This window comes from Carcharodon carcharias, chromosome 18 (assembly GCF_017639515.1).
Source record: "Carcharodon carcharias isolate sCarCar2 chromosome 18, sCarCar2.pri, whole genome shotgun sequence".
Classification (NCBI taxonomy): domain Eukaryota; kingdom Metazoa; phylum Chordata; class Chondrichthyes; order Lamniformes; family Lamnidae; genus Carcharodon; species Carcharodon carcharias.
In genome coordinates this window covers 17,188,651-17,211,057 of record NC_054484.1, presented here as the reverse complement: position 1 = coordinate 17,211,057, position 22,407 = coordinate 17,188,651, and the positions used below count along the sequence as shown (strand labels likewise).

Here is a 22,407-nt window from a genome sequence, read left to right as displayed (position 1 = left end):
CTGGATCCAATAAACTAAAGCAACCCATGAATTGGAGTAGGACAAACCATAGAGGGATCTGTTTCCCCTTCGCAGCATCTCAGTTGTGGAGGTATATCCACTCATGAGGCAACTTAAAGTCCAAATCCAAGTTCCCCATTGTTTGAACCTCATCTTGCTAATAGTAAAAGATCTTGGCATTCATCAATAAGGCAAGAGGCGTCAAACCCTATGAAAAGTAAATGAGACAAACAGAAATAAGTTTAAATGGACAGGATTTTATCCATGCGGTCTAATGTGGATGCTTTCTCTCCAGTAATGTGGAGCTTTTTACTGAGCCCTGTTTTTTTTAAAAAAAGTACTTTAATAGAATTTTGCAATGGAGTTTAATACAGTGTTTGTAAAGACTTTAAGTGACCTTAATCTTTCATAACCTTAGGTGTTAGCAAACTGTAAATGGTACATGATAGCATGAAGTTTTATTAAGTCTGGGAAGAGTTTCCTGCAGTCAGCATCATAGGTTGCACTGGAGTGCTGCTTTGGGAGTTTGGTGAGGAGGGAACGAGGTGATCCTTTGAGTACCATGAATACAGTCGGGTAAGTATTTACTACTTTTATCACTTACAGTTTTTAGGGTCTTATTTTGTGGTTCATCATTTGTAAGGGCTATATTCTGTAACAACAAGGAGCAGGGAAGAAGGGCCCAAGAGTAATTGATATTATTTGATATTAAGCATCTTCCAAAAGGGGTAAGTCATGGCAGGAGAGCTCAAAGGTGTGCTCCTCCTGCTCCATGTGGGAAGCCCGGAACATTTTCAGTGCCCGGGGTCAGCATGTGTGCAGGACGTGTTTCCAGCTGCAGCTTCTGGAAGCCCGGGTTTTGGAGCTGAATGGCAGCTGGGGACACTGTGGAGCATCCACGAGGTGGAGCGTATCATGGATAGCACATATAGAGAGGTGGTCACACCGCAGGCTAAGTCCACAGGCAGGAAAGGAATGGGTGATCACCAGGCAGATAAAGAGGACTAGGCAGGCAGTGCAGGAATCTCCCGTGGCTATTCCCCTGCAAAACAGATATACCGCTTTGGATACTGTTGAGGGGAATGGCCTCTTGGGGGGGAAAGTAGCAACAGCCAAATTTGTTGTGCCGCGATTGGCTCTGCTGCACAGGGGAGGAGTAAAAAGTGTGGGAATGCAATAGTTATAGGGGATTCAATTGTTTAAGGGGAATAGATAGGCATTTCAGTGGCTGCAAATGAGACTCCAGGATGGTATGTTGCCACCCTGGTGCTAGGGTCAAGGATACCTCAGAGCAGCTACAGGACATTCTGAAAGGGGAGGGTGAACAGCCAGTGGTCGAGGTACACATTGGTACAAACGACATTGTTAAAAAAGGGATGAGGTGTTAAAAGCAGATTATAGGGAGTTAGGAAGTAATTTGAGCAGTAAGACCTCAAAGGTAGTGATCTCAGGATTACTACCAGTGCCACGTGCTAGTCAGAGTAGAAATAGCAGGATATATTGGATGAATACGTGGCTGAAGAGATGGTGTGAGGAGGAGAGTTTCAGATTCCTGGGACATTGGGACCGGTTCTGGGGGAGGTGGGACCAGTACCAACTGGACAGGTTACATCTGGGCAGGACCGGGACTGATGTCCTGGGTGGAATATTTGCTAGAGTGTTTGGGGAGGGTGTAAACTAAAATGGCAGGGGGACGGGAACCTATGCAAGGAGTCAGAGGAGGGGGAATCAAGGACAAGAACAAAAGACAGAAAGGGGAATAAGAAAAGTAATAGGCAGAGAAATCAAGGGCGAGAATCAAACAGGGCCTCTGAAAAGTGGTGGGAACGGAACAATGTTAAAAAGACAAGCCTTAAGGCTTTGTGCCTTAGCGCAAGGAGCATTCACAATAAAGTGGATGAATTAACCGTGCAAATAGATGTAAACAGGTATATAGTCAGGATTACAGAGACTTGGCTGCAGGGTAACCAGGGATGGGAACTGAACGTCCAGGGGTATTCAGTATTTAGGAAGGACAGACAAAAAGAAAAAGGCGATGGAGTTGCATTGCTGGTTAAAAAGGAAATTTAATGCAATAGTGAGGAAAGAAATTAGCTCTGACGATGTGGAATCTGTATGGGTAGAGCTGAGAAACACTAAGGGACAAAAAATGTTAGGTTTGTATATAGACCTCCAAACTGTATTGGTGATGTTGGGAATGGCATTACACAGGAAATTAGAGACGCATGCAATGTAATTATGAGTGACTTTAATCTGCATATATATTGGGCAAATCAGTAACAATACTGTAGAGGAGGAATTCCTGGAGTGTATACGGGATGGTTTTCTGGACCAATACGTTGAGGCACCCTAGACTGGGTATTGTGTAATGAGAAAGGAATAATTAGCAATCTAGCTGTGCGAGGCCCCCTGGGGATGAGCAACCATAATATATTAGAATTCTTCATCAAGATGGAGAGTGACATAGTTGATTCCACACTAGGGTCCTGAATCTTAAGAAAGTACGATGGTATGAGGCGCGAGTTGACTATGATGGATTGGGAAACGTTACTTAAAGGGATGATGGTGGATAGGCAATGGCAAACGTTCAAAGAACGCGTGGGTGAACTGCAACAATTGTATATCCCTGTCTGGCGCAAAAGTAAAACAGGAAAGGTGGCCAAACCATGGCTTACAAGGGAACTTAGAGATAGTATTAGATCCAAGGAAGAGGCATACAAATTGGCTTAAAAAAACAATAGGCCTGGGGATTGGGAGCAGTTTAGAATTCAGCAAAGGAGGACCAAGAGATTGATTAAGAAGGGGAAAATAGTGTACGAGAGTAAGCTTGCAGGAAACATAAAAACTGACTGTAAAAGTTTCTATAGGTATATGAAGAGAAAAAGATTGGTGAAGACAATGTAGGTCCCTTACAGTCAGAAATGGGAATTTATAATGGGGACCAAAGAAATGACTGACCAATTAAATACATACTTTGGCTTTGCCTTCACAAAGGGGGACACAACATACCAGAAATGTTGGGGAACACGGTGTTTAGTGAGAGGGAGGAACTGAAAGAAATCCGTATTAGTAGGGAAATGGTGCTGGAGAAATTGATCGCATTGAATGCCGATAAATCCCCAGGGCCTGATAATTTACATCCCAGAGTACTTAAGGAAGTGGCCCTAGAAATAGTGGATGCATTGGTGGTCATCTTCTGAGATTCTATAGACTCTGGAACAGTTCCTACAGATTGGACGGTAGTTAATGTAACCCCACTATTTAAAAAGGGAAGTGGAGAGAAAACGGAATTATTGACCAGTCAGCCTGACATTGGTAGTGGGGAAAATTCTAGAGTTCATTTTAAAGATTTAATAGCTGAGCACTTGGAAAACAATGGCAGAATCGGACAGTCAGCATGGATTTAAGAAAGGGAAATGATGCTTGACAAATCTGCTGGAATTTTTCGAGGATGTAACTAGTAGAGTTGATGAGGGGGAGCCAGTGGATGTGGTTTATTTGGACTTTCAGAAGGCTCTCGACAAGGTCCCACATAAGAGATTAGCGTGTAAGATTAAAGTGCATGGGATTAGGGGTAGTGTATTGAGATGGATAGAAAACTGGTTGGCAGACAGGAAACAAAGAGTAGGAATAAACGGGTCTTTTTCCAAATGGCAGGCAGTGACTAGTGGGATACCGCAGGGATCAGTGCTGGGACCCCAGTTATTCACAATATATATTAATGATTTAGATAAGGGAACTAAATGTGATATCTCCAAATTTGTAGATGACACAAAGCTGGGTGGGAGGGTGAGCAGTGAGGAGGATGCAGAGGCGCTTCAGTATGATCTGGACAAGCTGAGTGAATGGGCAGATGCATGGCAGATGCAGTATAATGTGGATAAATGTGAGGTTATCCACTTTGGTAGCAAAAACAGAAAGGCAGATTATTATCTGAATGGCTATAAATTGAGGGGAATGTGCAACGAGACCTGGGTGTCCTCGTACAGCAGTCGCTGAAGGTAAGCATGCAGGTGCAGCAGGCGGTAAAGAAGGCAAATGGCCTTTATAGCAAGAGGATTTGAGTACAGGAGCAGGAATGTCTTGCTGCAAACATACAGGGCCTTGGAGAGACCACACCTGGAATATTGTGTGCAGTTTTGGGCTCCTTATCTGAGGAAGGATGTTCTTGCTATAGAGGGAGTGCAGCGAAGGTTTACCAGACTGATTCCTGGGATGGCGGGACTGACATATGAGGAGAGATTGAGTCGGTTAGGATTATATTCGCCAGAGTGCAGAAGAATGAGGGGGGATATCATATAAACCTATAAAATTCTAACATGACTACACAAGTTAGATGTAGGAAGGATGTTCCCGATGGTGGGGGAGTCCAGAACCAGGGGTCACAGTCTGAGGATACGGGATAGACCATTTAGGACTGAGATGAGAAATTTCTTCACCCAGAGTGTGGTGAGCCTGTGGAATTTGCTATCACAGAAAGTAGTTGAGGCCAAAACATTGTATGTTTTCAAGATGGAGTTAGATATAGCTCTTGGGGTGACAAGGATCAAAGGATATGGGGAGAAAGCGGGAGCAGACTATTGAATTGGATGATCAGCCATGATCATGATGAATGGTGGAGCAGGCTTGAAGGGCCGATTGGCCTACTCCTATTTTCTATGTTTCTAATGTAATGTTTTTTAATTTCATTCATATGCTGAACCTGACTGAAATGTTGAGTAGAAAAAAGTGGTGTTATGTCTAGCAGAATTGAAGTGTTTAACATTAAAATACTTGATGAATTATGTTTTTATATGCCATTTACAGCTTGCTGTTATATGTACACCCAATTGCACAAGAACTTTATAAACACCCTGTGGTGTGTATATACTGTTTATATAAATGAAAAATGCATTAGTAATTTTTTGATGACCATTTTCCAAAGCATAGGTTGATAGTGGGGGTGAATTTCTCCAAGGGTTCTCCCATTTCCAAGCTAAAACTTTGTGGAAACCCCAGGTAACTGGCAGATGAGTGGGAGAACTCCTGAGGAAATTCTTCTTCCAATAAAGACAGGCGTGCATTTATATAGCTTCTTTCAGGACATCTCAAATTGCTCCACCAGCCAAAGTAGTACCTTTGAAATGGCGTCACTGTTTTCATGTATTGAGAGGTTTCGTTGCTGTTATTGAAGACAATAGTGTCTAAGTTCAAGATCCAAATGTTTAGTTGGTTATGGGTTGGGTCACCATTTTGTGATTCTTTCAGTGTAAAGTGATTCACTGGGTTGTGTGGTTAAGATACTGGCCTTGTAATTCAAGAAGCCGGACTAATAGTCAAATAATGAAATTGTACTGGGGGCAGTGGGATGGTGGGGTCAAGAAGTTTTAGACTAACAGCTGAAATTTCCACATACTGTTTAATCAGTGTTAGAAAAAACAAAGTGTCAGTACAGGACATTGGGTTCAATGTTAACTTACTATTGACTCTGGTTATTAACAGTTAAAATTACAATTCTGTTTAAAAGTTAGTTTTTTAAACTTCTTATACACAGCAACAAAGCTTTTCTGCATCAATTTAAGTTATGTAACTCAAAGCAGCTTTAAAAAAAAAAAGCATGTAAAAAGAGCTAGCATCAACAGAAAATGCTGGAAATACACAAATCTATCAGCATCTCAAAAGACTGGACAGATCAATGCTTCTTTCACGGCCCTCCACCTGAGCAAGCACTTATAGCAACTGTGTTCGAATTTTTCTGCAAATACTGATAAATTTCTCGGAAAATCCAACTAATATTGATACACTGTAGTGATGTTCCCCCTGCAAATACTGATATATTCCTGGGTCCCATCTAAGAAATATTTGTAAACAGTAGGGGTTCTCCCTGAAGCTACTGATTATATTCCTGGGCACCCTCAATGCTAATGCTGATACACTCTCTTCAGGATCACTTGCAATATTTAAACATTCTTATGGTCTTCTGCAAATTCTGATCAAGTCACATGTATTCCTTTAACACAATTTCCCGATTGAGAGCATAAGCTATTATAGGAACAGGAGTAGGCCATTCAGCCCCTTGAGCCTGTTATGCCATTCAATCAGATCATGGATAATCTGTATCTCAACTCCATTTACCTGCCCTTTCTCAATATCCCTTGAAATCCTTACCCAACAAAACCTGTGAATCTCACTCTTGAAAACTGCAATTGACCAAACATGGGAGCGAATTCCAGATTTCCACGAACACTGGTGTGGGAAAGTTTCACTCCTGAATAGCCCAGCTCCAATTTCAAGATATCCCCTTACTCTTTATTGCCCCCACCACAGGAAATAGTTTCTCTCTATCAACCTTCCTGAATAACTTTACCATTTTAAAACAGCTCGATTACCTACACCGCAGGGACTGCAGCGGTTCAAGAAATCAGCTCACCTCCAGCTTCTCGGGGGCAATTAAGGATGGGCAATAAATGCTGGCCTAGCCAGTGATGCCCACATCCTGCAAATGATTAAGAAAAATCATTCCTCAAAATCTAAACTCAAGGGAATACAAACCACGTTTATGTAATTTCTCCTCAATCCTTACTGTTTTTCTGGTGAATCCATGCTGTACCCCTTCCAAGTCCAATAATTGCTTCCTGAAGTGTGTGGCCCAAAATTGTACAAGTACATCAGATGGGGTCTGACCAAAGCCCTATAAAACTGAAGCATGGTTATTGAGTTAAAAGCTAACATTCCATTAGCTTTTTCTTTGAAACCTGTGCACTGGTTTTATGATTTTTCTGCATGGATGTACAAATCCCTTTGCTTCTTCTCAGCTCTTAGAGTTTCTGAGTACATTAAGAAAACTGGTTGACTTATCGTACTCAGATTCAAGATTCAAAGTAGGTGACCTCACACTTCCCTGCACCTGCCATGGACTTTCCCATTTAGTCTCTCAATGCAAAGGAAATCAGTGCCATTTTTGAAGACGAATGTTCATTAGTACTCTGACAATATCTAGCAAGTAAATCAACAAATATTGGGAAAAATATATATCTAAAAGTCTTGAGACACTTTGCTTGCTGCTTGCACACCCTCAGATAGTCACTCATGGATCTCATGAGACCTGTTTTAGTGTTATATATCTGGGGAACTTGGAATCATCTGCTCATAATGCTGTTGTCTCATTGTTGTGGCTCAGTGGGTAACATACTTGCCTATGATTCAGAAGGTTGTAGGTTCAAGTCCCATTCCAGAGACATGCACATAATCTAATATGAAACTTCAGCGCAACACTGAGGGGGTGCTGCATTGTTACAGCTGCTGTCTTTCAGATGAGACATTGAACCAAGGCCCCATCTGGTATATGTAAAAGGTTCCCATGATGCTATTTTGAAAAAGTGTTTTTCCCATTGTCCTGGCTAATATTTATTCCTTAATTAACATCACTAAATCAAATCATGATGTCATATTGTAGGAGCTTGCTGTGCATAAATTGGCTGCCATGTTTTCTACATTACAACAGTGGCTACACTTCAAAAGTATGTCACTGCCTGTGGTGCACTTTGTGATGTTCTGAGGTTGTAAACGTAGGTCTGTCTTTTTTAGTGGACAATTCCTACAAACATCAGGATATCAGTAATTTGAGAAATATACAAATTAATGGGGGCTACGGTTTTAAATAAATATCAGCACTGATAGGTTCGAGGTGCCTGGGTTTTAAGAGCTGGATTGCAAAGGGTCACAGATAACCCTGCTTTTATAGGACTGAATAAAATGCAATATGACGAAAGGAAAGGACTTGAATTTATATAGCACCTTTCATGACCTCAGGACATTTGAAAGCACTTTACAGTCAATGAAGTACTTTTGAAGTGTAGCCGCTGTTATAAATGTAGGAAACACGGCAGCCAATTTGTGTGCGGCAAGCTCCCACGAGCAGCAATGTGGTGAATGACCACCCACTGCAATCTCTTGTTAGTGATGTATGCCGGATAAATGTTGGCTAGGACACTGGAAGAATTCCCTGTCCAGATTCCGTTGGGTAACAGTCAAGTCAGAACGCCTGACTCATTCTAAATTTCCAGCATTTGCTGTTCTTTTCCCTCTTTCAAAAAAAAACCTAATTTAATAGAAATGTGCCAAGACCCTGTTAAATGGACCATTGGACCTACAGGACTTGCCTTTTTTTAAAATGAGTGGTGGTTTATGTGCATGGACATGAGCCAATACTACCTTCAAGTGTCACGCATAGGACATTGTTTTCAGTCAGAGAATTCAAAGTTATTTTGAGCATAGGGCATTGGGGTAAATCTTGGCCTTATGCAATACTGTAGAAGAGATGATGGTGATAGAGCTGGCAGTCCATTTCGCATCTCTCTCCATTTTTCCATTAAAGACAACTGTAGAGATGTACAACAGATTTCTGACTTGCTGTCAACACCCTGTATCCATGAAGCGGCTTAAACACAGTAAAACGATGCAAGATGCTTCACAGGAGCACTATCAGATGATGGCTGACACAGCCATATAGGGAGATATTACTGCTTACAGAGGAAAGTTGAAGGAGTGTCTTGAAAGAGGAGGAGAGGACGAGAGAGGGAATTCCAAAGCTTAGGGCCTAGGCAACTGAGGGTCCTGTGACCAATGGTGAGGTAAAGGAAATCAGGGATGCACAAGAGGCCAGAATTGGAGGAACAAAGTCAAGATCTACCCCACTGTCCTAAATACAAGCTGAACATTCTTTATGGATATGAATAGTGGTTTGGAATTCTTCACAGATGTACTGTCCTTCCCTCTACTTCAGATAACAAAAGATTTGGTATGTTTGAAATCCTGCAATAATAAAGAGAAAAAGAAAATCAGAGAAACAAATATAGATTTTACAGGATATATTATATATAATTACATATAAGAAAGAACAGTATTTGGAATAATAAAAGATAGCAAGAGAACCAGTCACTCATGCTGGTTTCTTCTGACCAGGAGCTGGAAGTTTGGAGTACTTCCCAATTTGTAAACTCTCCTCACTGACAGCTGGCTGACCTCAGGATGTGCTTACTTCGAGCCACTAGAAGGACAGGGTGAGGGCAACGTGAAATCCTCCAAACAGAGAAAACTGCAAGGTTATTCGTTGTGTTATTACGGATCCTGTCATATCAGTCTATCTAACTGCAAGTTTGGTGTTTATTACAAGGAATAGCAGGCTCTCTCCCACTCTCCCATCAGTTGCCATCTCCTCTGATTCCCTGTGAGACCAAAAATCTATCTATCCCAGCCTTAAGTGTTTTTAACAATTGAGCATCCACAACCCTCTGGGGTAGAGATTTCCAAAGATTCACAACCCTTTGAGTGAAGTAATTTCTCCTCATCTCAGTCCCAAATCATCAACCCCCTTATCCCGAATCTGCGCTACCATCTATTAGACTCCCTGACCAATGGGAATAATTTCTCAGTGTCCACCCCGTCATGCCCCAGGTTTCACTGAGATCGCCTCTCATTCTTCTAAACTCTAGAGAATATAAGCCCAATTTACTCAGCCTCTCATCATAGTACAACCCCTTCATCTCAGGGACAGATTTAGTGAACATTCGCTGTATCCGCCAATGCAAGTATATTCTTTCTTAACTGTGGAGGCCAAAACTGCACACACTACTCCAGATGTGGTCTCACAAATCCTGAACAACTGCACCAAGATGTCTTTATTCCTGTACTCCATTCCCTGGCAATAAAGACCAACATGTCATTTGCTTTCCTAATTGTTTGCTGCACCTGCATGCTAAGCTTTTGTATTCCTTGTACAAGCACGCCCAAGTCTCTTTGAACATCAATGTTTACTTATAAGTTCTTCATCTTTTAAGAAACATTCTGCTTTTTTATTCTTATGACAAAAGTGAATAACTTCACATTTCCCAACATTAAACTCCAACTGCCATCTTGTTGCCCAGTCACCTAAACCTGTCCTCTTTGCAGCCTCTGTGTCCTCCCCACTGCTTACCTTTCCACCTTGCTTGGTATCATCAGCAAACTTAGATACGCTACTCTCTGTCTCTTCTTCTAAGACATTAATATAGATTGTAAATAGCTGAGGCCCCAGCACTGATCCTTGCGGCACTCCGCTATTCACTGCCTGCCAGCATGAAAAAGCCCCATTTATGCCCACTCTCTGTTTTCTATCTGTAACCAATCCTCTATCCATGCCAATATATGCCCTCGGCTCCATGAGGCCTTACCTTGCCTATTAACCTTAAGTACGGCACTTTATTGAATGCCTTTTGGAACCCACAAATCCTCCAGTACAAATATCCACACATCATGTTATTTCAAACTTACTTCATTAACTGGGGAGACAGTCTTCTGCTCGGTATCTTTTCCCCTGTGGAAACAGAAACAGTTAAGTTCAGTATAACCAGAGGGGGAGAAATAGTCAGCAGGTGAATTCTTGGGGAAGGAATGAGGAAAGCCAACGCTAAAGAAGAAATAACAAATTTACATTTATATAACACCTTTCACCTACTCAGGATGTCCCAAAACATTGTACAGCCAGTGAAGTGTAGTGACTGTTGTAATGTAGGAAACATGGCAGCCAATTTGCAAACAGGGAATTCCCACAAGAGTAAAGTAATAATGACCATGTCACCTGTTTATCAGAAATGTTGGCTGAGGGAGAAATATTGTCCAGGATGCCAGAGAGAGCTCTTCTTGGAAATGTGATCTTTTACTTTAACAAAATGTGTAAACGTATTGTTTCCAGGACAGACATTGTGAGCGCAATGTACCGTATCTAGATGGGGTGGGGGTAGATGTTCTTTCCCTGACCTCCCCTTTGTGAAAATGGAGGAAAAAAAGAGAATGAAACTGCATTTATATATAACTTATCACCTTCTCAGGATGTCTGAAAATAGCAATGAAGTAATCTGGTGCAATGTGACTATGTCTGTGGCTCGCAACCTTGGGTGTAAGGCAATGTCCCCTCTGACTTCCCTTTGCTGTGTGTGGCCCGTTTGTTGCACTGTACAGTCCCTTTAAGATTGCCCCTTGACTGCACATCTTAAAAGGACCACTGCTTTTTTTATGGCCAGTTTGTCCTGTGTAGCACATTTCCAATTGCTCTGTGGTCATACCTGTGCAGTTTAGAGGGTATGTTGGTCCAGGGAATCTCATTATAGCAGCTGGCTATTATAAGTAGATGAAGCTTCCTTTCAGCTGTGTTATGGGTCAGTGATATAACTTCCCCGGACTTTGTAAAGTGTCAGCGTTTGATTTGCTTCTTCCTCCCTTGCCTTACTCTTCACAAGTCACTGATCAATGTTGCAGCAGGTTTTCACTGTACTTTAACACACACCTATTGTCTTTGGATGCTCCTCTATGACAAATGTAGTGAAAACCATAGGAGGACACACCAGAGATGGAACAATAGGATAGCAGATTTCCTTCCATTAGTGAACCACATGAGTTTTTATGACAATCGTTTCATGGTCATCATTACTGAAACTAGCTTCAGGTTCCAGATTTGACTTTTTATTAATTGAATTTAAATTCTACCAGCTGCCATGGTGGGATGTGAACCCATATCCCCAGAGCATTAGCTTGGTAGCAGAGGGTGCCTGATGCCCCTACAATTGTACCATGAAACAGACAATTACACATTTTTATAATGCCTTCAATACAGTCAAATGGCCCGACATGCTTCACAGGAGTAGTTATCAAACCAAATTTAACACTGAGCCACATAAGGAGATGTTAGGACAGGTGGACAAAATCTTAGTCAAAGAGGTAGGTTTTAAGGAGTGTCCTAATGGAGGAAAGAGAGGCAGAGAGACAGGGAGGCTTAGGATCTAGTCAGCCGAAGGCATGGAGACTAATAGAGGCGATGTTAGCTTCTGGAGAAGAGATGGGAGAAGGGAAAACACGGTTACTTACTTAGATGATCTTGACTCTGTGAAAAGAAAAAGGAACTAGAATTAATATTTAACAATCGTAAACAACATAACGAATGGGAAACATGTCTGTACTTCAAGATACAATAGAAATAAAGCAAACATTTGAAATAAATGCAAAGAGGAGGAATACTTTTACATAGGATTACACAGGATATACGCCACAGAAACAGGCCATTCGGCCCAACCAGTCCATGCCGGTGTTTATGCTCCACCCGAGCCTCCTCCCATGTTTCCTCATCTAAATCTACCATCGTAGCCCTCTATTCCCTTCTCCCTCATATGCTTGTCTAATTTCCCCTTAAATGTATCTATATTATTCACTTCAACACTCCCTGTGGTAGCGAGTTCCACATTCTCCACTGGTGCAGTCATACTGAGCACAAAGGAAGATGGTTGTGGTTGTTGGAGGTCAATCATCTCAGCTCCAGGAGTTCCTCAGGGTAGTGTCCTCGGCCTTCCTTCCATCATAAGGTAAGAAGCGGGGATGTTCGCTGATGATTCAGCACCATTTGCGACTCCTCAGATACTGAAGCAGTCCATGTCCAAATGCAGCAAGACCTAAATAATATCCAGGCTTGGGCTGACAAGTGGCAAGTAACATACATGCCACACAAGTGTCAGGCAATGACCATCTCCAACAAGAGAGAATCCAACCATCGCCCCTTGATGTTCAATGGCATTACCATCACTAAATCCCCCACTATCAATATCCTGAGGGGTACAATTGACCAGAAGCTGAACTGGATGAGCCATATAAATACTATGGCTACAAAAGCAGGTCAGAGGCTGGGAATCGTGCAACGAGAAACCCACCTCCTGACTCCCTAAAGCCTGTCCACCATCTACAAGGCACAAGTCAAGAGTGTGATGGAATACTCCCCACTTGCCTGGATGAGTGCAGCTCCCACAACGCTCAAGAAGCTTGACACCATCCAGCACAAAGCAGTCCGCTTGATTGGTACCCCATCCACAAACATTCACTCCCTCCACCACCGACGCACAGTAGCAGCAGTGTGTACGATCTAACAAGATGCACTGCAGGAATTCACCAAGGATTCTTCGGCAGCACCTTCCAAACCCACAACCACTGCCATCTAGAAGCACAAGGGCAGCAGACACATGGGAACACCACCACCTGGAAGTTCCCCTCCAAGCCACTCACCATCCTGACTTGGAAATATATCGTCGTCCCTTCACTGTTGCTGGGTCAAAATCCTGGAGCTCTCTCCCTAACAGCACTGTGGATGTACCTACACCACATGTACTGCAGGAGTTTAAGAAGGCAGCTCACCACCACCTTCTCAAGGGCAACTAGGGATGAGCAATAAACGCTGGCCCAGCTAACAAAGCCCACATCCCATGAATGTATAATAATAAAAAATTCTCACCACTCTTGAGTAAAGAAATTTCTTCTAAATTCCCTATTGACGTTTTGGTGACTATCTTATATTGATGGCCTATAGTTATGCTTTTCTCCATAAGAAAAAACATTCTCTCTGTATCCACTCTATCAAAACCTTTCATAATTTTAAAGATCACTATTAGGTGACCCCTCAGCCATCTTTTTTCAAGAGAAGAGACTCATTTTCTTTATATACATACCCTTTCCTGTTATATATACCCACACATTTCTGGTGTATCCTTGTAAATCTTTTCTGCACTCTCTGTAGTGGTTCTGTATCCTTTTTATAATATGATGACCAGTACTGCACACACTAAGTATGGTCTAACCAAGGTTCAATACAGCTTTGGAATAACTTCCCCGCTTTCCAATTCTAGTGCTTGTTTTTTTTTTTGGTGACCCTGTTAACCTGTGGTGCAACTTTTAGCGACTGAGGTACTTGGATTCTGAGATTCCTTTGATCCCCTGCCCCATCTAGAATTGCACCTTCCAAGAAAAAGTAACCTCCTTATTCTTCCTATCAAAATATACTACCTCACATTATCTGTGTTGAACTTCATTTCCCAATTTATTTTGTTATTCATTTCTGGGATGTGGGCATCGCAGGCTGGGCCAGCATTTATTGCCCTTGCAAAGGTGGTGGTGAGCTGCCTTCTTGAACCACTGCAGTCCATATGGTGTAGGCACACCCATAGTGCTAATAGGAAGGGAGTTCCAAGATTTTGACCCAGTGACATTGAAGGAACGGCAATGTATTTCCAAGTCAGGATGGGGAGTGGCTTGGAGGGGAAAGTCCAGGTGGTGGTGTTCCCATCTATCTGCTGCCCTTGCCCTTCGAGATGGCAGCAGTTGTGGGTTTGGATGGTGCTGCTTAAGGAGCCTTGATGAGTTTCTGAAGTGCATCTTATAGATGATACACACTGCTGCCAGGTGGAGGGAGTGAATGTTTGTGGATGTGGTGCCAATCAAGTGGGCTGCTTTGTCCTGGTTGCTGCAAAGCTTCTTGAGTATTGTAGGAGCTGCACTCATCCAGGCAAGGAGAGAGTATTCCATCACACTCCTGACTTGTGCCTTCTAGACTTTGGTGGACAGGCTTTGCGGAGTCAGGAGGTGAGTAACTCACCACAGGATTCCTAGCCTCTGACCTGCACTTGTAGCCACAGTATTAATATGGCTAGTCCAATTCAGTTTCTGGTCAATGATAACACCCAGGATGTTGATAGTGGGGGATTCAGCGATAGTAATGCTAATGAATGTCAAGGGGCGATGGTTAGGTTTTGTCTTGTTGGAGATGGTCTTTGCCTGACACTTGTGTGGTGCGAATGTTACTTGCCACTTGTCAGCCTCAATATTGTCCAGGTCTTACTGCATTTGGACATGGATTGCTTCAGTGCCTGAGGAGTTGCGAATGATGCTGACCATTGTGCAATCATCAGCAAACATCCCCACTTCTGACCTTACGATGGGAGGAAGGTCATTGATGAAGCAGCTAAAGATGATTGGGCCTAGGACACTACCCTGAGAAACCCCTGCAGTGATGTCCTAGGACTTGGGTGATTGACCTCAAACAACCACAACCATTTTCCTTTGTGTTAGGTATGACTCCAAACAGCGGAGAGTTTTCCCAGATTCCCATTGACTCCAGTTTTGCTAGGGCTCCTTGATGCCGCACTCGGTCAAATGCTGCCTTGATGTCAAGGGCAGTCACTGTCACCTCACCTCTGGAGTTCAGCTCTTTTGTCCATGTTTGAACCAAGGCTGTAATGAGGTCAGAAGCTGAGTGACCCTAGCAGAACCCAAACTGAGCTTCAGTGAGCAATTATTTGTCCATTCTGCAAGTTTATTAATGCTCTCCTATAACTTGTTACAGTTCTCCTCAGTATTGACTATCCCCTTCAATTTGGTGCCATCCATAAATTTAGAAATGCAAGTTATGAACAGCAGTGGTTCCAGCACCGGCCCTTGTGAAACACCACTTCCCTACTTCTGCCGCTCAGAATAACTACCCTTTACTCTCTACTTTCTGTCTTGAAGCCAGTTAGCAATCCATTCCACTACTTGTCCCCTGACTCTACATTCTCTGACCTTATTCATTAGTCTATTATGGGGCACCCTATAGAAGGCCTTTTAAAAATTCAGATAAATTACATCTACTGCATTCCCTCTATTAGCTCCTCAAAAAATTCAGTTAGGTTCATCAAGGAAGATTTTCCCTTTTGAAATCCATGCCAACTATTCATTATCATATTTTTTGTTTCTAGAGAGGGTGTAAATACATACAAGAAAAAGCCATCACAATGTGTAACAAAGTTCATTTAACTAGCTTTCTACATCAAATACTTCCTCTTTCTCTGCCCCATCTCAATTCTTTCCCCCTTGTCTCTTGCTGGCAGTGTAATTCAATGGACTTCATTAGTCTTGCCCCGCTGGTCGTACTCCTGGTGTGAGCCTGGAGAGTTGGCATTACCTGGCTATTTGACTTTGGAAGATATCGCTGCCCAGCCCATTCGCATCGGAGCTCCACAGGTGTGCAGCTCACTCAAGCTGGTCCCTTGCTTGCAGGACATAAATTATATCCTAACAATCCTCTACAGACACTGACCCAGGAAACAAGACATTACTCACTCCCTAAGTAACCCTTTCTGTGGGCGTAGTACATTCCGAGCCCGCACAGCGACAGCACCAAGGCGATGATTACTACGGTGATGACGACTGCACCGACGTCAAGATCGTCTGTGAACAAGTGCGGAGGGTGAGTTTGAATCAGACAATCTCATTCAATGGACATATGAAGAATAGAATGGAAGAACTTGCATTGATATAGCGACTTTCACACCCTCAGGATGCCCCAAAGTGTTTTACAGAAGTTACTTGAACAGGTGTTTGGAACTTATAACCAATCAGTTAACTTTATGAATGCTCTTTTGTTAGAAGAAAGGTGGCTAAATTTATTATAAAGTATAAAAGCATTCAAAAACAAAAACACGTATTTATTAGTGCTTTACACCTCCAATTCTTTAAAGCTTTACACGTCGCTTTTGTGGTTTTGTTGTTGTGATAATGTAGGAAACCAATTTGTGCAAAGCAAGGTTCAGCAAACAGCAATGTGATATTATCCAGATAATCCGATTCTTTTTTTATATTGACGTTGGTTGAGGGGAAAACATTGGCGGAACCCCCCCCTCCTCATCTTCGAAGCAGTGCTACGGGATCTTAAATATCCACCTGAGAGGGCAGATGGGGCCTTGGTATAATACCTCATCCAAAAGACAGCCGCTCTGAAAATGCAGCACTCCCTCTGTACTGCACTGGAGTGTCAGCCTAGCTCTCCATGTCTCCGGTGGCTTAAACAAACAACCTTCTGAATTGAAAGCCAGTGTTTGTCCGCTGAGCTGTCACACAGCTAATATTATGTACTTGTAATAAATAGATATTTGTACATTTATGAAGGTTTACTGATACGGTGAATAGGGAAAGCTATTTTCCCTGATTGGGGAGTCAGGGACAAGGAGTCACCATTGTCGTTAAAAGAGTGGGCAGAGAAATTAGGAGAACGTTCTTTACACAGCAGACTGTTGGTGCATGGCGTGCTTTGGCACAGAGCTTGGCTAAGGCAGAGACCGCTGTATCTTTTAAGGGAAATCAATGAAGCAGAGGAAGATGTGAGGCTATGAGGAGACAGTAAGAGAGCAGGTTATTTGTAAGGCCAACATAGACACCCATAGGCTTAGTGGCCTCCTTCTCTGCCACAATCCTCCAAATTCTCTCTCTGTTCTTGACTGCTTTCGCTGATCGTAGTTGGGGAGGTTGTGGGGAAGTCCAGGGGTCAAAAATATAAGATAATTACTGATAAATCTAAGAGGGGGTTCAGGAGAAAAACCAGAGGGTGGTGAGAATGTAGAACTTATTGCCACATGGGAGTAGTAGCCTGGAGGCATTTAAAGGGGAATCGAGATAAACACATGAGGGAGAAAAGGATAGAAGGATACGCTGATAGGATTAGTTGAAGTAAGGTGTGAGGAGGCTTGTGTGGAGCATAAACACGCACATATCAGTCAGGCCAAATGGCCTGCTTCTGTGCTGCAGATTTTATGTAATTTCTGATTTAGATGCAAGAATGCTTCTCACTGAACCAAGTTGACAAGACAAGAATACAAAAGATGGAAGATCAACGAAGTATAATTTCAGTCCATTAAAAAAAATCTTTAGTCAGGCTGCAATTATGACAAAGAACTACATCCTTTTTTTAAAACACATAGCAGAAGACAAAGGGAGATGCGTGATTCAGGTACAAAAGTGACAGCACTTACTGATTTGCATGAACTGAACAGAACATTTCTTTGGGCCACCAGCTTTGTTTTTCGCTTCACAGTGGTATGCTCCACTGTTAGTCTTTCTGACAGGGTTAAATGTCTGTCAAAGCAAAAAAAAAAGGATTACACAGGCACGGAATAAAGAAGATAAAAGCAAAATACCGCGGATGCTGGAAATCTGAAACAAAAACAAAAAATGCCGGAAAAAGTCAGCAGACCTGGCAGCATCTGTGGAGAGAGAAGCTGAGTTAATGTTTCGAGTCTGTATGACTCTTCTTCAGAGCTAAAGAGGAGTAGGAATGTGATGGGTTTTATACTGTTTAAGATGGGGCAGAGCAGGCAGGTCAAAATAAGGTCAGTGATAGGTGGGAGCTAAGGGGAAATTTGACAAAGATGTCATGGATACAGGACAAAGGGAATGTTAATAGTAGTGGCAGAGACTAAAGAAGGTGCTGAAAGTGGCATAAAGGTAAGATAGCAGAATGTGTTAATAGCAGAACAAGGGTCACCGCTCTGTGAAAGAACAACATAAAAACAGGTGACAGATTATCCAAGTGGCGCAGGGGTGGGGGAGTGGGGAGGTGGGGGGAGGGTCGGTGGTGGGGTTGGGGTGGGTGGGATTGGTGGGGCCAGTGAGGTTTGGGGGAATAGGATAAAAAAGGTTAAAATAAAATGAAGCAAATAAATAAATAATTGGATTTAAAAACAGGTAAAGCTGGAGGACAGAGTTCTTGGTCTGAAGTTGTTGAACTCAATGTTAAGTCCAGAAGGCTGTAAAGTGCCTAATCGGAAGATGAGGTGCTGTTCCTCCAGTTTGTGTTGGGCTTCACTGGAACAATGCAGCAGGCCAAGGATGGACATGTGGGCATGAGAGCGGCATGGTGTGTTGAAATGGTGAGCGACAGGGAGGTTTGGGTCACGCTTGCGGACTGAGTGAAGATCGGTGGATACATCAGTCAAGGTACTAGCATGGATAGAAGATTGGCTGTCTGGCAGGAGGCAGAAGGTGGGGATAAGGGGGTCCTTCTCAGGATGACGGCCGGTGACTAGTGGAGTTCCGCAGGGGTCAGTGTTGGGACCACAACTTTTCACTTTATATATTAATGATCTAGATGAAAGAACTGAGGGCATCCTGGCTAAGTTTGCAGACGATACAAAGATAGATGGAGGGACAGGTAGTATTGAGGAGGCGGGGAGGCTGCAGAAGGATTTGGACAGGTTAGGAGAATGAGCAAAGAAGTGGCAGATGGAATACAACGTGGGCAAGTGTGAGGTCATGCACTTTGGTAGGAAGAATAGAGGCATAGACTATTTTCTAAATGGGGAGAAAATTCAGAAATCTGGAGTGCAAAGGGACTTAGGAATCCTAGTCCAGGATTCTCTTAAGGTTAACTTGCAGGTTGAGTCAGTAGTTAGGAAGGCAAATGCAATGTTGGCATTTATTTCGAGAGGACTAGAATATAAAAGCAGGGATGTGCTGCTGAGGCTTTATAAGGCTCTGGTCAGACCACATTTAGAATATTGTGAACAATTTTCGACCCCGTATCTCGGGAAGGATGTGCTGGCCCTGGAGAGGGTCCAGAGGAGGTTCACGAGAACGTTCCCAAGAATGAAAGAATGAGGAACGTTTGAGGATGCTGGGTCTATAGTCGATGGAGTTTAGAAGGATAAGGGGGGATCTGATTGAAACTTACAGAATACTGAAAGGCCTGGATAGAGTGGATATGGGGAAAATGTTTCCATTAGTAAGAGAGACTAGGACCTGAGGGCACAGCCTCAGAGTAAAGGAAAGACCTTTTAGAACAGAGATGAGGAGAAACTTCTTTAGCCAGCGAGTGGTGAATCTATGGAATTCATTGCCACAGAAGGCTGTGGAGGCCAGGTCATTGAGTATTTAAGACTGAGATAGATAGGTTCTTGATTGGTACGGGGATCAAAGGTTATGGGGAGAAGGCGGGAGAATGGGGTTGAGAAACTTATCAGCCATGATTGAATGGCGGAGCAGACTCGATGGGCCGAATGGCTGATTTCTGCTCCTATGTCTTATGGTCTTATAGTCTGTGTTTAGCCTGGTGTAGAAGAGACTGCATTGGGAGCAGCAAATACAGTAGACCAAATTGAAGGAGGTACAAGTGAAGCGCTGCTTCATCTGAAAGGTAGACTTGGAAAGGGTGTTTCTTCTTGTGGGTGAGTCCAGCACTAGGGGCACTGTTTTAAAATTAGGGGTCCCCCTTTAGGACAGAGATAAGGAGAAATGTTCAGAGGGCTTTGCGACTTTGGAACTCTCTGCCTCAGAAGGCAGCGGAAGTGGGGTCATTGAATATTTTTAAGGCAGAGGTAGATAGATTCTTGTTAGGCGAGGGAACCAACGGTTATCGGGGCTAGATGGGGATGTGGAACTCGAAACATCATTATTGAATGACAAGGGGCCGGACTTCTTCTGCTATTTCGTATTTTTGTGTCAATGTGCGAGGAATGAACGGGCCTCCTGCGTTTCTGTGGATACATCAGCCTGTGACTAAGCCTCTCACTGTATCCATGGTTATATTAACTTGTGACTCAGCTTTGCTGTCAACCCCCAGAGAGGCCAACTCCTGTGAATTGATGATGAGAGATACAATTTTTCAGCCAAAGCCAGGCTCACCCACCATCTAGCAGGATGGCAATGAAACCTTTTGAATTTTCTGCTGTTTGGGCTAGGGACCTGGGTCAGGTTGGAATCTGGAGTTGGAATGCCAGCACTGCCCCTTTTCTCATCCTTCAGGCGTTACAGAAGCCTTGGAGAGTTGGCTTAATTCTTTGGCCTGATTTTCAAATTCCTGCCTGTTCCGTCTAATCCTCTAACACCACAGATTCTTACGGCTTTTCACTCTTCACTATTGATGGTTCCTCATTTAGCCACAACAGTCCTGCCTTTTCTCAACTCAGTTCTCTCTACACAATCTGTTTTTTTTTTAAAAAAAGGCTCCCTAAAACACTTTTCTTCTGTTACGCTTTTCCATTCCCTAATCTACTCTTTATTTTAAAACTTTCCTCCCACTGTTTTTCGCTCTCCAATGTAAAGCACTTTGAAGGGTATCCCTGCATTAGGAGTATGGTAGAATTACAAATTGTTGCGTATTGGTACGAAAGGGCAGAATCTGATGGGCTGGCAGGGTTTCCTGCTGCCACTCAAAGAGTTGGTGGAGAACGCATCCACAGCGGCACCTCAGGGAGGGGGTGATGGTAAGGACGGGTGGGGATATAGCATGTCGGGGATCTGCAGACATTGGGGAGGGAGAGGTGCCCGATCTGGAAAGGGGGCCATTGAAGGAACACACCCCACCCTCCCCACCTTTCCCGCCTGAAGCACCCCTTAAATTGGCCACTAAAAGGGCCTCAATTAGGGCAAGGGAGGGTAGGCCACCATAGGCCTCACTTGCCCCCCTTGTAATATTGTAATTAGGTGGGGGTGGGTGACATGGCGATGGCAGGGGAGACCACACCTTATGGGACTCCCCACAAACCCGACGGCAGGGCCTGTTAAATTTCGCCCAAGAAGTAGTGGAAACGCCCTGTTCACTCAGTATCTGTTATTTAACATGTCCGTTTGTCATATTAAATTATTACAAATGGAAAACGATCAAAACTGATCGTTGAAACTGATAATTGAAATCTCTACATTTTATGTGTGGCGAGTGTATACATAGTCATATCCAAGGTATCGGAATTGCGTGCGACAGGCTGGTAGTAGAGGTCTTCGTGTGTTTGTTGTAACTTAACTGACTCCATCATATTTTGACTAACTCATATTATGGAGGTGAAACTAGTTACTCCCTTGTCGATACATGTGTTTGTGACGCATTAGAATGCAATAAGCTGGAACATGTGGGTTAGGTTTCTTCCTATAAGGAGGCAACTCTTTTAGCCCATGTTAACTGGAGGGCAGATCTTCCTGCTTTCCCATGGGTGTGCTAGCGAGTGACTCGCCTGTGACCTTCTCCGTTTATATATCAGCTTATAACATAAGGTGGCGTCGTGGTATTGTCACTGGACTGGTATTCCAGAGACCCCAGGTAATGCTCTGGGGACCTGGGTCTGAATCCCACCAGGCAGATGGTGGAATTTGAATTCAATAAATATCTGGAATTAGAAGCCAGCAAAACCATTGCTGGTTGTCATAAAAACTCTTCTGCCTTCCTTACCTGGTCTGGCCTACGTGTGACTCCAGACCCACAACAATGTGGTTGGCTCTTAAATGCCCTCTGAATTAGGGATGAGAACATGAAACCTAGTCCTTTCACTGTCTCCGGACCCATCACTAACCTTTAACCAGGATTCTCAGGCGGCTGACACACTGTTGAGGGAGGGGAAATTCTGTCAACAATTATCAGGTCAAAATAACACACAAAAAAAGTCACTAGCAACCCCCAGATATTTTAAACTTTTAACCAATCCCTTTACTTTATGAATATTCTTTTAATAGAAAAATGCTCGTAAACTTCATTATGAGACATAAGCTTATTTAAAATGGAAACAAAAGACTTGCATTTCCTGTATGCAGCACTCAGCCAGTGAAATCGTTTTCTTTTCGATATGTAGCCACTGTCATCAGGATGGAAATGCAACAGCCAATTAGCACAAAGCAAGCTCCCAGAATTATATGATCTGATTTAGTGAGGTTGGTTGAGGGATAAACATTACCCAGTACACCAGAGAGAACTCCCCTGCTCTTTTTTGAATAGCGCTGTAGGATCTTTCATGTTGCACTTGAGAGGCCGGACAGGGCCTCAGGTTTAATGTCTCACCCGGA

General features: G+C 43.2%; 1 protein-coding gene across 2 annotated transcripts in view; it reads right to left on the bottom strand.

The window, feature by feature from the left end:
• Nucleotides 1–5,384: 5,384 nt before the first annotated feature.
• jam2a (junctional adhesion molecule 2a) overlaps nt 5,385–22,407 on the bottom strand; it is a 68,066-nt gene continuing 51,043 nt past the window's right edge. Inside the window, exons 6-10 of one of the 2 annotated variants that reach the window (XM_041211689.1) lie at nt 17,613–17,715; nt 15,928–16,035; nt 11,881–11,896; nt 10,291–10,333; nt 5,385–8,793 (exon numbers count right to left, since the gene is read on the bottom strand). In XM_041211689.1, coding sequence (XP_041067623.1) covers nt 8,761–8,793; nt 10,291–10,333; nt 11,881–11,896; nt 15,928–16,035; nt 17,613–17,715 — 303 coding nt within the window. In that variant the 3' untranslated portion in view covers nt 5,385–8,760. The remainder of the gene's footprint in view (nt 8,794–10,290; nt 10,334–11,880; nt 11,897–15,927; nt 16,036–17,612; nt 17,716–22,407) is intronic. The other variant, XM_041211691.1, reaches the window with a different exon arrangement.